The following is a 16,361-nucleotide window of genomic DNA, read 5'->3' as shown; positions in this document are numbered from 1 at the left end:
AACCTCCTGGTTACACCAGCCCACAGGGGATTACTGTGTCCGTCCGTCGTGCATCCAAAAATGGGAGGGGTGGGGCTGGGTGGAGAGGGGAGGGTGGGGAGGGGCTGGGTGGGGAGCGGCTGGTCACCCCGTGGTGCCCTTATAAAACTCAACGTTTAACCTACTCACGCCGGCTTATGGCCGCCCGCACAGTCGGGCATATTTGCGGAATACACCACGCCGCCGTTGACCCTGGCCATTGACCGAGCAACCCAACGTTCCTACCAGCTCCCTCCGCGGGAATGTGTTTTGAGCATACTTCACCATGCTGGTCAATGCAGGTTGATAAAGACAAGAAGCATGGCGCTGACAGCATAGACCCTCCTTAGCCTATGACATGCTCACCTAGAATGCATCCGTCCTTGTCAGATCTCAGAAGGTTAGCAGATTCGAGCCTGGATATGGTTACCACCATGCATAAAACAGGGTGTTGTAGGCTGATGCGTAGCTCTAAAAACACCAACAATGAAAAATAAAATGATCAAATGCCCGAGGCATCTACCATCAGGGCAATAAGACATCGGTAGGACACAGTGCAGCAAATAGGTGTTCGGCCTTTTTGGTTTGTCCATAGCTTGATCCTGCGAGGCATATGCCGGCTTTCCCACAGCACAATTGCCCAAACGTGACTGCATCCTACAGAAACCGTGGGAATATTTATTTAAATAAACGCCCTCCGTGAATGTGCTCCTCTGTTGGCTATTGTCAGCCCCCCTCCCCCGCGACCACCCCCCCCCCTTTCGCCACGGCACCCTTTTATGCACGTGCAGCTGCAGCCTCGAGAAGGTGCTTGCTGTGAAATCCATTTGTGAGAGATGGGGGCCTGGGGGTGGTGGGGTGGCTTGCAAGCGCACAATGCTTCCCGGTTTGCACCCCCCCCTTCTCCCTCTCACCGAAGGCGAGGTCAGATTGAAAGAGACTTTGCAAAGTAGAGTTGATGGTGGTGGGGGTGGGGGGGATTGGAAAGAAATTCCTTTGTTCGAGAATAATACGTAGATACCTTGCAGGGCTCTCTGCTCGTGCGTTGCATGTTTTTCCACTGGGCACAGTCAACGTTGGTGGCCAGAGCAGCCTGGAGGGGTAGCGCGCGTTCGTCCATTTGTTTGCAACGGAGGTTTTGTTGTTGTTGTTGTTGTCGTCGCACTTTGTGACCGGCGGCTGTCCCCCCGTTTATAACGCTGTCGCCGAGCCGTTACGTTACAACGCATCGTCGTCGGTTTCTCACGGTGGGTCGTGAGAGATGCCGTGGAAGAGGAGCAGGCCATGTGTGTGTGTGTGTGTGCGCGTCACGTGGCCTCAAGGTGCACTTGGCCTGGCACAAGCGTCGTGGTGACGTCACCGCCACTTAGTGGTGAATGGCGGTTGTTGTTGTTGTTGTTGCGTCGGCAACACAGCATGTTGGCACAGTAGGGCGCAGGTGATGCTTCGGCCAGTCATGTCAGTCAGTCGACCCATGGCACCACCTGGATCTGTCCCGTGACCTCCTGTCAGCGGGCATTCGGCACTGCACGTGGCCTTAAAGTGCACATAGCCTGGTACAAGAGCCGTGGCGACGTCACCGACACTTAGTGGCGCACTGGCCTCAGTTCAACTCTTGCTCCTACGATGGGTATCTGGCTCTGGTGTGAGGCTTCACTCGGCGTTTATTTTTGTTGTCAGCCTGCAACTTCCCGTAACTTGGGCAAAGCCCTCCCCAATGATTTTCCATTCCTTAATTTTCTTAGCTATGCCTGGAGGGAGTTTTAGAGAGTCTCTTATAGAGAGAGGGTACTGCACCTACTGTTCCATGTTGATCAAAAGTGGGAGTACCCATGCTTTACCCCACCACACACGACCTGCCGATCGACTCACCGTGGTTGTACCCATTCATACTGCTCGGTGTGTGCAGGGTCGGGGGTATGAAACATCTCGCACCGTTGTTTCGACTGCTGTGCCACGAGATTGAATCACCAACCGCTGGATTGCAAGTCGAGTGTGCGCTCATGCTTACATCATTAGGGTTATATAAACGTTAAATTCCTCTCTAGACTGCTTCGAGTCTGAACAGACATTGCGGCATGTGGCTCAGTGATGTGTGGGCTGTTCTGATTCCAGCGTTGTTGGGATGCGATGAAGTATGGACCAAAGGATGGGCCAAGGAAAAGTGAGCATAGCGATCACAGCTGCATACACAGCTGCTCAGCCAGACTCTACTTTTCTGAATAGCCTTCAAAGAATGTAACCATCATTTGGCAGAAATGTTAATGTATTTAAGTTTGTGTATGTGTGTAGGAGATTGCAGTGGTAAGTTCTCTCCTGCTTACTTTTACAAGGCCACACGCACTCAACCACTATTCCCACCCACCGCTCATAGGCTCTGCTGACTCCACTGCCAACCCCACCCACTACTCAGGTAGCCCCACCCACTACTCAGGTAACCCCGCCCACTACTCAGGTAGCCCCAGTGCCCCACCCACTACTCAGGTAGCCCCACCCACTACTCAGGTAGCTCCACCCACTACTCAGATAACCCCACCCACTACTCAGGTAGCTCCACCCACTACTCAGGTAACCCCACCCTTACCTGCATCATGAGTTGAGCATGAGGCCAGGAAACTTTTAAACCCGCGACAAAATCCTGATTAAAAAAAAATTTCAACTGCTTTGAGACACGCGAAGAGCCGATCTGAAACCAGCTGACCGAAGGGCGATGCACGGTAGCCTTACTGGAATCTTCACCTGGATTGGGCCTCCACTAAAATCCTATCAGCCGAGAATGAACACAAGTTGCAGGGTGCGAACATCAGCCCTGGGGAGACATCGGTGGCACGGTGTTGACCACAGCATCGTGGTCTTCAATAGGTGCACGAATAAATGGGGAATCTTTGTGTGCATGTGCCTGAAACCAGGACGAACCATTCTCTTCCGAATCACTGCAGCTTGGGCAATGGCTTCACGAGCCCCATGGGGACCAAACAGGCACATGCACCCCATTGAATGTATTTTCCTCTGGGCGGCAGCCAGGTCGTGTAAATAAATATATACAACAACAAACAACTGCAATGAATGTGCACTCACTCTGCTGTCACGGTGGATGTGTGCCCTCTGCATGCTGTGTCACACAACAACTGGCGCTGCGAACCTGCAGCACGAATTCACTGTTAACCCCAGCAGGGATGCAATGGTCTTCTGCCAGATGCAGTCATCTGATCTCTCGTTGAAGCAGCTCAGCCTCTATCCCGAAATCGCAACTATACCCACGCTTGCCCACACGTTACATTTAAATATTGATCGTTTTATTCCTGGCTGTTGTGAAATCTGTGCCCATCATTGCTCCAGGGTCAGTAAGATGAGCACCGGATGCTGAGGTTGCACCACGCGGTTGTAAGGGAACAGCGGCCATTGTTATGGATGTATGCTGGTCCCAACCGTGAAGGAAGGGAGCGGTGGTGGAGCGGTTAGCGCATTTATTGAATCGGCCATATTTTCCAACGCATTGTCCTCCTCGATACGTCATGAAACTCTGAAGCTTTCCTGAGTAAATAAGGCGCAACATCCGTGTAATCAGGGCCAATTTTCGTCATTGCTGCTGCTGTTGTTGTTGTTGTTACTAAATCATCTGCCGACATGCGACTCATTGAAGCAGCAATTGTGTTCACCGCGAATCCTCGTTGAAGCAAATCTATTTAGTCCATTGTGTTTCAAATTATTTTAATTGTGAATGTTATTGCATACCGTTAGTATCATTATAACTTACCGTCGGTAAATTGTGGCGCTTAAAGAAAAACCGAGCCCTTTCAAAATTGGGGCAATCCTGTTGGTTTTACGTAACGCACTCGCCGTCTTTTTTGTTTGTTTGCCATCATATTGTTCTGTTCGATGCATGTTGCATTTACCGTGGTGCTTAAGATCTGACATCGATATCTTTCTGCTCATTTTTTATACTTAGTGAAATAACAGTAATCGTTTCGGCATGTTGGGGTTCCCTCTAAGACCTCCCAGGTGTAAAAAAAAAGCACTAAACCAGATCTCGTGTTTCCCCACCGTGAATTAGCCTATCGCCTCGCCACCATGCCCATTATAAAATGCAGAAGCCTGCGTGCAACGTTTCACCCCTGCATATTTCGACCGCTTTATGTAAAAAAAGTCAGATGACTTCAATGGTTAATTGTTATACTAACATTTTCAAACGTGCCATTTGGCAGCAAGACCCACGGTTGTAAAAGTTTAAACAAGGCACCTCTACTTTCTCAACATCTCTATATGTATGTGTGTACCCTCACGTGCATTGCTATTTAACCTTTTTTGTTGAACACACTACGCTGCTAAAACCTCGTCACTTGAGGTTAATTCCCGACCATGGCTAACATCACTGTGAAGTTGTGTCTGAGCCTTACTATAGGACTCCCCTAGGGCGACCCAGCCTTAAAGGAAAACCTGGTGCTGGTGTAAGCAAAAACACTGGGGAGACAAAGGTGGTCACATGTGCTGTTGGTCACACCACCCACTCTTATGTTGTGGGGAGCAGTAGTGTAGCAGTTAGCGCGTGGCGCAAGGAACTCGGCGTCCCGAGTTCCATTCCCGCTTACAGCCAATACCAGTGACGATTATCTGAACGAGTCCTGGAGCCTCCGCTAGCCTCAAATAAGTACCTCGGTGCGATGTGTAAACATCGCCACTAGGTAGACAAAGGCGGCCGGGCGTGATGCTGGCCACCCACCCCCTCGTATGCCATGCCGGCCTTCATAGGTGCTCGCTAACAGCACTTGCCTCAACATTCTGTTAAGGTTATACGGGGGGTCTTTGTCTTATGTTGTGCCAGCCTTATTAGACGGTCACTAACAGCACATTTTCCAGCAGTATATAAGTAAAAAATTCAGTTGTTTGTCCATTTTTATTTCAATTACAACATACATTCTGTTAATACATGTCTGGCAATACTACTCGTATTAAAATATAATTGTCTTGTATATATTATTAATACATTAATGCCATACTATTTATTTTTTATGAAGAAATCCTCACCGATTCTCACGACTTTTTTCGAGACCGTCCATTGGAAGGAGTGTTGATCATGGGGAGGGCCTGGAGACAGCCCGTGCAGATGACGACAAAAAACTGAAAGGTTCATTAACTAGTTTTCTGTAAACCCATTTCTTGGTCATCTCACCGCTCAGCCGGTTGTTAATTTAACAATCCTGCGTGATTTTACCAACCCGTACCTCCAGCGAGTGACACAGAGGTGTGAGCCACTGTGCCCAGTTAGAGTGATGAATTTGAAAAGTGTGTCTTTAAAGTGTTTATCAACTTTCCTTGCAAGGCTATTTCCTGAATTTTAAAAAAGCGCTGTTATGGTGACATGCATGTAATCCAGTGCTCTGTTGGCCACATACATTTGTGGATCCATCTATGTGGACTTTGGAGTGCATGCATGGGTTTTCGCCGAGTGCTTTAATTTCCTATCGCATGCAGAATGCCAAAAGTTTCCGATCGCAGTGCAGGAGTCTCTTGAAAAAGAGTATTGAGATTCATTGAGGCTTTGCTGAATAAATAAGATGACATTATTACGTATTATTGTATCCAAGGTATTACTTTAATCTTGTGCACAATATTCTTGTGAGCGTTAGTCCCCTGCAGTGGCCTCAATAACAATAGGCCGACTCGAAATTTTCTCACCAGCCAGTCTGTTATTACCTGGTCATCAGTTTGATTTCCTCTCTTCTGTTACCTATACATTGTACACGAGGCGTTATCACTGAATTGCTCCACCAGCTGAAAGTGGGCACTTAAGACTCTGTAGCATCATTCTCAAGAGAAGTCTGACACGTGCCAGTGTCATAATCCAAATCCCGCTTAGAGAATGAATCATGTGAATTGAGTGGCGTTCGCAATCTCTCTTTGAGCTCCATCATTCCACGTGTCATGCGCCCTCGAAGAATTAAACCTTGCTGATTGACGCAATGTCATACACTGTGCATTCTTGGAATTACACTGAGGGACGGACGGAGGGACACGTGGATTGGAGAACATGCACATGTTAGAGACACCATGTTGACCATTAAGGAAATTAAGTGGCCTGAGGCATGGCACATTGCTAGAAGGGATGATGACTGGTGGTCGAGACTAACGATAGAGTGGCAGCCAAGGGAGGGCATGTACCTGAGAGGATGTCCACTGTGGAGATAGAGCAATGCAATCAGCTCACGTGCTCATTGGAATGGAAGATGGAAGCCCTCGCGCGGCCCACTCTGTTAAATGAGAAATCACGACGAATGGCATCAACGCGGCGACCCAACATCGATCTTCGATCTCCCAGTCTCCAGAGCAGCAACAACACTACGCCAGCCCAGCAGCCCTCTCCAGGGCCAAACAACAACAACGCGCCTGATAGGCCCCGGGACAAGGATCCTCCGACTGAACGTAGATGGACTTCTCTCCGGCAAAAGTGCGAGTATCTCGCAATGAAAACCCATAACACAGCGGATACACTCCGCTGCTCCTGACGCGGTTTGGACCACCTGAATATGACATTGAAGTTGTTGCTCTGGAGCTACTTCAGGTATTTGGAAGTAGACGCTCATGTGCTGTAGTCTAGCAGTTAGCGCGATGCGCTACGAACCCAGCGACCCGAGTTCGATTCCCGCTCACGGCCAACGCCAGTGACAATTATCTGAACCGGTCTTGGGCCTCACCTAGGTGGACTCCGCCTGAAATGAGTAGCTAGTGCGGTGTGTAAATATCGCCACTGGGGAGACAAAGGTAGCCGGGCGTGGTGAATCCAAGTCCCGGGCAAAGCCGGGTTGTAAAGCTAGTATTTCATAAATCTTGTGTTCGGTAACTTCGGTTATATACCTTTCTGTTTTGGTCTTGGTCGAAAGTGAAGTTTAACTTTCGGTTTTGGCCGAAAGTACATTTTTTACTTTCGGTCTGGTTTCGGTTTTGGCCGAAACCAGAAATTCAGTTTCGGTCGGCCTCGAGACAACATACCATGGTTGGTCGCCACGGTGGCGAGGAGATGTTGTCTCCCTCGGCTGGTACTCAGCACGTCGTGGATTCGATCCCGACCCGGACGCCGCCTGTTGTTGTGTGCCTGTTGTGTGCCTGTTGTATATTTGGAAGTCCGCGTGTTCTCTAACCCACCAACCTTCTCCTCCCCACGTAGCAGTCGCCTTGATTTTTCTCGGGGTCCGCCCGGTTTTTCCCTCCACATTTAGAAACGCATGTTTAGATTGTTTGGCGACGATACATTGCCACGTGTGAAAAGCCACTTCGATGATCTATCATCGAAGTGTGGCCAGGTCGCCTCTAAACAAAAAGAGTTAAACATCTTAGTGGGGCTTTGCCTGGTGAATATCTATTTGTTTTACGTGTCGCTTATTCTAGAACGTGTGCATATATACAGCTTCTACTGTGCAACCTTACCTTGTAAGTTTAACACGTAGGCTTGTAATGTCACTGAGCGGGCAGTGGAGGGGGTGGGATAGGGGTGATGCCAGTTTTTGGTGAGAGATTTTGTTGTCGATGTTTTCATAACGAGCGACTGCTGATCGCTTGCGACTCGTGGGTTGCCTTGCCAGTGCCGAGGGGGTGGTCGTCACCTCCCCGTGCAGCCTGTAACCGACTGCTGGGGCAAGTCCTGTTAGCGAGTAGCACCTATGAAAGCGAAAAGGCCCGCCCGCTTTTGTCTCCCCCATTGGCGATGTTTACGCACCGCACCAGGTGCTCATCTGAGGCTGAGTCGACCTAAGGGAGGCCCCCAGGACCGGTTCAGATAATCGTCACCGGTGTTGGCCGTGAGCGCGAATCGAACTCGGGTAGCCGGGGTTCAAAGCGCAGTGCCGCTGACCGCTACACCACCGCTCCCCGTACGCACGCGCGCGCGTGACACTTCAGAGCCCCCGGTACGATGTCTTGGGGGCCGTCCATAAATGACGTCACGCACCTAGGAGGGGGGGGGGGGTCAGACATTTGTGACGATATGTGACGAGGGGGGGGGGGGTTGAGAAATGTGACGTCACATCAAAATGCGCAACTTTAAATAAACATAGACAACACGTTCTACTTAATAAAATATTATTTTTAATACATGTTTTCTCCTACAACATCAGAGTGCAGCGCCACATTAAATACGCACTACGATGACGATAGTTTAAAGCGAGTTGAAGCATGTTTTATTTTCAAAATGGAAATATGGTTTGGGGGGGAGGGGCAGAGCTTTGTGGCGTCAAATTTGAGGGGGGGTCAAAATATTCAAAAATCGCGTGACGTCATTTATGGACGGCCCCTTGTCCGGCAGCGACGGAAAGAAATACACGTTCCATATATAAGTGGTGCTGATCACAGAGGTCCATCAGTACCGCAGCAAGCATCGCAAAGGCCACCATTATAATCAGTACTGCCTCTTTGGTAGTGGATAATGGCCCCACTACCAACTAAGTCTTTGCAACGATTCCAACTTCTCTCGGTTACCGATTGATAAAATGCTTTGCATTTTGCCACCCGTCCTGGTTTTCCCAGGATCATTTTGTCGAGGTCGCCAGCCGTCCCTTGGACATTTTGTTAACTCTTTCCGGGGACATTAAAAGTCCACCACATTTTTGTTTTAGGGGCCGTCCATAAATGACGTCACGCGATTTTGGACGATTTTTGACCCCCCCCCCCCCCTTCATTTCACGACGTCACAAAAAGTCAGACCGCCCCCCTCAAATATGACGTCACAAAGCTCTGCCCCCCCCAAATAAAACATGCTTCAAATCGTTTTAAACTATTGCCATTATTGTGCGTATTTAATGTGGCGCTGCACTCTGAGGTTGTAGGAGAAAACATTTATTAAAACGTCTATTTAATAAGTAGAACCTATTGTCTATATTTATTTAAAGTTGCGCATTTTGATGTGACGTCACATTTCTCAAACCCATCGTCACAAATGTCTGACCCCCCCCTCCCCCTAGGTGCGTGACGTCATTTATGGACGGCCCCTTAGTCAATTGCGTAATAATACACAGCTCTCCCCCTCCTTGCGGCACTGTGAGATGTTCTCATTCCCATGACGTCTTGCTGGTTGCTTTGTAACCTCCCAAAGCTGGTGGCCACACTGCGCGTTGTCAAACCGCAACACCGCTCAACAACGAACACGCGCGTGGCTCTCGGTTGGCACAACAATGACAGCAGATTGTTGGGGAACTTCACCAATGTTCACCTCTGTGTATCGGCCGAGACCCCCCCCCACCTCACGAGAAATGTGCCCCCCCCCCCCACCACTCCCTTCATCTGATCGGCCACTGTTCGTAGCGACGACTCTTCCCCAGACCCCGCTCATTCTTGCACCCCGAAGTCGCCCGTTGCGACTGCACAACACGGGCCCTTGTGTTCTAGCGGGGATGGGAGGGGGGGCATTCACGCTCTCCCCCACCTTCTCTCTTTGTCCAAGATCCCAGCCGTGTTATTTTTGTTTGGACGGGGATGCAATGGTGTCGGGAAGTGGTCAGCTGCGTCGGCGGTGCGGGCCTCGGCTCGGCGTGGGAAAGGCAGGCCCGTCTCGTACAAAAACAATTAATTGGGGGCGCGGCGCGATCTGGATTTATTGACGTCGTGGAAATATTTTAAATCCCGCGGGGCTTGTCCGCACGTGGAAATGCACCAAGAGCCACCGAGCGGGGCGACAATGAAACGTTGTGCGCACTGCGTTTGAAAATGCGCGCACGTACTTTATGCTGTGAATACTGTGCAAAAAATTAACCCGTAAAAACGAAGTTTTTCACTCTAAATCCTTTATATGCGTGGCGGCTAGAGTCCTCTCGTCCTCTGGCTTGAGATGGCTGCCACCTATGGGTCAGATGATTGTCTGCCAGCATTAAGCAATTGGTAATTAAATATTTTAAAAAAATTCCCTAAACAGTGTAAAATTTTGGAAAGTTTTTTTCACGAAAATTAATTGTCACGCACAACGAGTCTGTGTGGAAAATGTCAGCTCGATTGGATCACGGGAAGTGTGTTAAAAAACGACCGAAAGATTTGCACGGTCGTATGCGAGCAAGCAAGCAAGCACGCAAGCAAGCAAGCGAACTTAATATAAAGGATTTAAAAAGGGGCTTCTCCCCCCCCACCACCACCACTCACACACGCAGCGTCTGATGTGGTAACCATTTGGTGGGGGTGGAGAGGCGATGCAACCGGGAAAGACCCCTATGATGGCCCCAGATGCACTCCGATTGGCTCGTTGGCCTGTGATGTCACTGTGAGCGACACGCGGCTATTTCCGTGGCTGCCGTGAATCGTTCGGGGCTGATGGCGACGGCTGCCGATGATTTAGAGCGTTCTTACGCAATTTTGATATCACGATTCGGTTGTGGAATCAATTCTCTTTCGTCTCGTGTTTACCATAGAATGTTGTATTGTTCATTTGTTTTCCTGTTTCGTTTGTACAGCTTTGTTCACGCCATTACCATAATTGGATCATTAACATTTGACTGCATAAACCAAACATAGATAAATAATGGATTACACGCACAATTTCACGCGCATCCTATTAGGATAAGTATCAATACTAATCTAAGTGGATGCATCAGGTATATGCCTCCTAAACTCTTGCCATATTTTTGCTAGAAAAAAAATCGACAAAACGTTACATTGTGCGTTGCAGCTAAATTTAATTGTGTCAGAGAACTAAAGAAAAAAATGTCATGTTCGTGAATCTCACTTGATACCTCATCATTCCGTGTGTCTTACAACCTCTGGGATGCTGTCTTGCTGACTGACACAATGGTCATATTGTGTGCATGTGCGGGGTTACATTGAGAGACGGAGAGAAGAACACGTTGAACATAGCACACAAAGACAAGATCCCCCGTATAGCCTGAATATCCACGGCAAACGAGGGGGTGGGTGGCCAACACCACGCCCTGAAGCCTTTGTCTCCCCAGTGATGATGTTTACACATCACACTAGGTACTCATTTTAGGCTGAGTCGGCCTTGGGGAGGCCCACGACGAGGTCAGATATAATCGACACTGGTGAACGGGAATCGAACCCGGGTCGCCTGGTTCGTAGCACAACGCGCTAACAACTGCACTACCGCTCGCCACTTAGAACATACACAAGGATAGAGATATCATATTGACTTGATAAGAGTGGGCTTGGGCCGGACACGAGAAGGGATGATGGCTGGGTGGCGAAGACGGCCAAAGGAGGACACACACCAGGATCATGCCCCCATCGCGGAGATGGAGCGGTGAAATCAGCCCCGTGTGCAGGTGTTAGATGGATTATTGCATTGCAACACCACGATAGATGGTGACAGCTTGGAACGGCCTTCATCCAGCAGTGGATTGATCATGGCTGACGATGATTGTGATGGTGATTATTATTCGTAGCAAAAATATGTAACGGTCAAATCTGTTGGCTCTTCTTCCTTCATTCCTTGAAGGAGTTGATGGTTTTTCAAATTGTTGTGGTACCGACGGCACACCCACAGAAGGGAAGGCAATCGTGTTTTAAGACTGTGATCTAAAAATACTTAAATACTGAGTTTGCGCCACAGGCCGTCCCTCAGTAACTAAGTGCATTATACAGAGTGCAGTGATATGCTTGGTGATCACAACCAAAAAGTGACTGTGTGCGTACGTTGACACTCTATTCACACGGTGAATTAATGGCCATTTGCTGACTTTGGAGGTTGAAATCCCCATGTCCTGGTGTCTTAGCGGGGTGGTGGATTGTGTTAGTTCTTCACACAAAGGGTAATATTAAACCAACGGCATTGAGTTTTTGAAAGCCTCGCACGAGTGAGCCACCTTCGCTGCGGAATATTGGTTAATCGTAATTTACGGGAATTTATATATTTTTTTTATATTTCCTTAGCATTAGACAACTTGATTCAGACGAAAGGGCATTGATCAGCACGAATTTTAATGGTTTATCAAAATGAGTTGTCTCTTGAACAGCATGACCTCCCATCACAGGAATTAAAATCTTAAATTCGCTTCCGAAAGTTGTATGAAGAGTATAAATGTGGCAATTATTCAGTCTATTCCCATGGCCACCAGCTTATTGAATACAACGCTTTAAAATGAAAGTATTAGAATAATTAGACAAATGCGCAATGGGAGTCTCAATTATTTATTCTGATAACATAGAAAAAAACTGAATTAAATGAATCCTTTTAAATATGCACTTGCATGATAAAGCATTAACAAATTGTGCTACTGAAGGTCTAGTGGCTTTTTGCATCAGGTTATAATGCAATGGAATGAGCTCACCCGAGTCTTCCACAATAGCTGGAAAAAAATCGCACCTGCGGCCTCGCCCGCGCCGTGTGAGAGGCAGGGGAGCGTCACAAACAAGCACCCTTCACCCCTCGAGCGACTTGTCAGAGCGGGCGGCACAATCGCCACCGCTGACAACAGCTTCTGTGCAAAATTGTCCGCTGCAGAGTGGTCGTTGAATTTCCCTGCCACCGCCCCCCTTCCCCACGTGGCATGATTTTGCAAGAGTGTGCGCGCAGCACGTCAAATCACAAACTTTAAATGGACATGAATTGTTGAGCGCAGCTAAACTAATGTAGGATTCATGCATTTGAGATGTGGTGTTGCAGAAGGGATGGGAAGAGTACACCGGTGTTAAAATACGAAGAGCGCGGATGTGTTTGCGAGAGAATGGCTACAAGCAGGAATCACCGATGAGAAGGAAGGTGACGTGCACAGGACAATACCTCGGAGGGTCGCGCGTCTGGAGAAATGACCGAGATGATTCGGCGAGGGGAAAATGGGAGAAGGAAAAAGGGGAAGAGGGAACGACACGGATGGGTCGGTGGGACAGCGTGAGATCGTCGAATGGGACTCTCCGTGAGAGACGCTGAAGATCGCGAAAGATGGAAAGCGTCTAGCATGGACATCAACCCTCAGTAATGAGCATGTCAAATAGAAACTATAGAATTAACTTTCTCTATGTGACCGTCGCTTTTCAGGCGTTCTTCAAAACAAGCGTTAATAACTTTCAGTTGGCTCTCACCTCGTTAAACAAGGAACAGCGCTGAATCGATGAAATGTTGCTGACACCTGTTGAATCAAGCGCACGACACCTGCCTCGTGTTGCTGTGTCCCCTCCTAATGAGCAGCCCTTTCCTCGCACAGGAGTCCCCCTAAGTATAAAGGTGTCTCGGTAATCGATGCTCGCACCACCTCGCGCTGCCCGCACCGGTGCTTATGGGCCTGTGGGGTTATCGGGAAGGGAATAAACCACGTCCGTTCGACGAGGGGGAGCGAGTGTTTCCCCCACGCCAGCCCAGGGGACCCCCGTATGGAAATTCAAGAGGGGTTTTCAAAATGGGGCCACACTCATCAACCGTACTAATTCAAGGGCCACTTTCGGTGGTATCGGCTGCCCCAATGTTTAATCCTGGTTTACCACATACTGATGTTTAGAGCAAACAATACCGACATATGAACGTTGGGTTAAAAAATAAATCTTTGACAATTTTCGCTTTGAAAACATTTGTTCGCGGTATTTTTAAGGGTTTAAAACTCCGCAGCCTACTGCTTCAATCGATTGAGTTGGCAAGCCCCAGGTGGTGAGTGTGCTTGTCATGATCCCTGGTGCAAGGAATTATATTTAAGCTGAGTTTGAGTTTATTTGTTACACGGATGGCCCCGTTTAGCCAGCTTCCCAGCTGTTTTTACGAAGGAAAGGAGATTCTGTGGCACGTGAAGTTGGCAGCAAGAAAAGACAAAAACATCACAACATTAAACATCACAACAATCGGGGGGGGGGGGGGGGGTAGGGGGGGGGGTGTGCCTGGTCCCCTTCTGGCCTGTGGTTCCCAGTGCAGTTGCACCACATGCACACTCGACAGCTGGCACCGCTGACGAAGAAGCCTCTGGCTCTGTGCTTTGCACTGCCGCAGGTAATGAGGTCCCCTAGAGTTTGTTTTATCGCAGCGGGATGGCCGTACAACAGAGCAACCACAAGAGAGACTCATTGTGCGCAAAGCCAAAGCACAGCGCTTCTGTGAGGCATTCTATGGATTTATTGATTTGCTTATTTTTTTGTTACTCCTACCTTGTGTCCCCATTTACGCAGGTTTTGCTCAGGGAAGGGGGCGCCTTCAAAAGATGGTGATGGCAAAAATGGGAAAAAACGTAAACTAAAAAAATATGTACAAAAAAACAAACCTCGGTGAAATAAAATGAGAAGCTTGCACGACGTCAGCTGCCCTTGCCGACGGTGTCCTGCGGCGTGTTTAATTCTAGATTTGAAGCTTTCGTGACTGCAAGGATTCATATTCGTAGGTTTTTTTCGGTAAAGTTACGTAGGTAAAAAAATTACAATTAATAAAAAAAAATGTTACCGTCGTGTTTAATCTCGCGCTAGCGGCGCTGCTGTTCCCCGAGGCTCTTGCTGCCCAAGCCTCACTCTGTTGACCCGGTCCACAGCCCCTTTGGCTGCGGTCCCCGGAGTGCGAACCGGCGTGCGCCCGACGCACGCCCACGTGGTAGCGCTCTCCAGCGTCGCTTCTTGCTCAAATGAGCTTGGAACAAGCACACCCTCGTCTCCCTTCATTTAAGCTCGAAGCCGGTGGTGGAAATTCCACTCTCCTATGGAAGATTCCCTTTGTCCATAAGTGGAAGAACCCCTTTGGCTTATCGTACCCCGAGGGATGAGTTACCTCCACTCCTGAAGGGAATTCAAACTCCCAACCTTCCAATTTGCAGGCCTTGTGCTCTAACTGCTGTGCCACCGCTTGGCTGGATTATTAGAACACTCCATCGGCAGTGCTCACGTTCGCGGTCGGTCGGCCCAAAATGTCACAAAGCTCACGCGAGCGAGAAGTAGTGCTCACTCATGTTGGCTCTCCGGAGGCAGCGGTGGAAATTCCACGGTTCCTATGGCAGGATGTATGTACGTGCAGTATGTTGAACTTCTTTCGCACCGTACGTAGCCAATCGTGCTAAACGGTTCGAGTCTGTCGATTGAAAATGTACCTAATGTCGTGCACTCCATTACGATATGAAGCAGAATATAACGTTTTTTTTTTATTATGTGAGGCAAAAGCGTTCCCGAGGTATCTGCAGTTGCCCCACCCATGGGGGCACTTGCAGCTTCTGACTTGTCGACGTTGCGTCGTAATTAAACGGATACTGTTGTAGCCATCGCATGGATGGCTGATATCCAGATTGAACCCAGACCTCAGCAGTGCCGTCTAAGTACTCTGTGACGCCGTATTTAGTCCACCTGGAGCTGAAAAGTGACCGTCTCAGCTTTTGTCTGATCGTCTGTCCTACCCTGGTCTTCGATCTCTCCTCCTCCCCCTCCCTCCTGTAGGATCATTCACGAGGATGGCTTTTCGGGAGAGGACGTGAAGCAGTACAAGCCCGTGGTGTACAGCAACACCATCCAGTCGCTGGCCGCCATCGTCCGAGCCATGGACACCCTCGGCATCGAGTACGGGGACAAGGAGCGGAGGGTGAGTGCCCGCGGTCGGTTTGCGCTTCTTGTCGTTGACGAGTCGACGCTCCTACTACTCCGTCCGTGGCTCGCGGCACACCAGTGTGAAGCTACGCACAGGGGCATTCACCGCCAGTTATAGGCTCACATGATGGGGTGAAGGCTTCCAATTGCAATGGATTTAGAAAAATACAAAAAACGATGATGGAATTCATCTTCCAGCGCCGTTGTTGTTTTATTTGTCGTAGGCTTTAAGGTGGAGGGAAACCTACTGTACATATTAGAGACAACTTTAAACGGTCAAAAAGTCAATCCCAAGTGATTTTTCTGCTCAAATGAGAATGTCGGCGCTGCTCATCACCTGTTTACAACCCTGAGTCTGTGGTGGAAATTCCTCATTCATATGCCAGGGCTGAGTGTCTCCATAGGACAACCGCTGTTGAATTCCCAACAAAAGTGGTGCTTATGTCAGTCATTGGTGTTATGGGATTGTTTAACCATACTTCACCATTTTAACACGTAGGCTTTCGCGACCAGTACTTCACCATGCTGGTCAGTGCAGGTTGGTGAAGAGTGTGGTGGATGGGCGGTCGAGTGGCACAGGACCAGTGCAGGTATCAGTTGCCACTGACGTTAACAATGGCCAGGAATGGGATTCAGGTCGCTGGTTTATAGCGCAGAAACTTTAGCGCCTGTGCCACCATTCTACCGTTACCTATTACGGTATGTATGGATGTACCTTGAAATGATTTCGCACCGTACGTAGCCAACCGCGCTAATTGAAGGTGCGGGCGATTTCTCTATTAACAACGTGACGTAAAAACATTATTATTCATACGTGACAAATGGCAAATGAGGTCGCATGCAAATGTTATCAACGTGCATTTTGTTCTTCAAACTGG

General features: G+C 48.9%; 1 protein-coding gene across 1 annotated transcript in view; it reads left to right on the top strand.

The window, feature by feature from the left end:
* The window catches only part of GNAO1 (G protein subunit alpha o1), a 131,567-nt gene that overhangs the window by 36,949 nt on the left and 78,257 nt on the right, over window positions 1–16,361 (top strand). The window contains exon 3 of the mRNA XM_078606573.1: window positions 15,337–15,478. Coding sequence (XP_078462699.1) covers window positions 15,337–15,478 — 142 coding nt within the window. The remainder of the gene's footprint in view (window positions 1–15,336; window positions 15,479–16,361) is intronic.

This window comes from Lampetra planeri, chromosome 26, assembly GCF_965212315.1.
Source record: "Lampetra planeri chromosome 26, kcLamPlan1.2.h2, whole genome shotgun sequence".
Lineage (NCBI taxonomy): Eukaryota > Metazoa > Chordata > Hyperoartia > Petromyzontiformes > Petromyzontidae > Lampetra > Lampetra planeri.
This window is presented reverse-complemented; position numbering and strand designations above follow the sequence as displayed.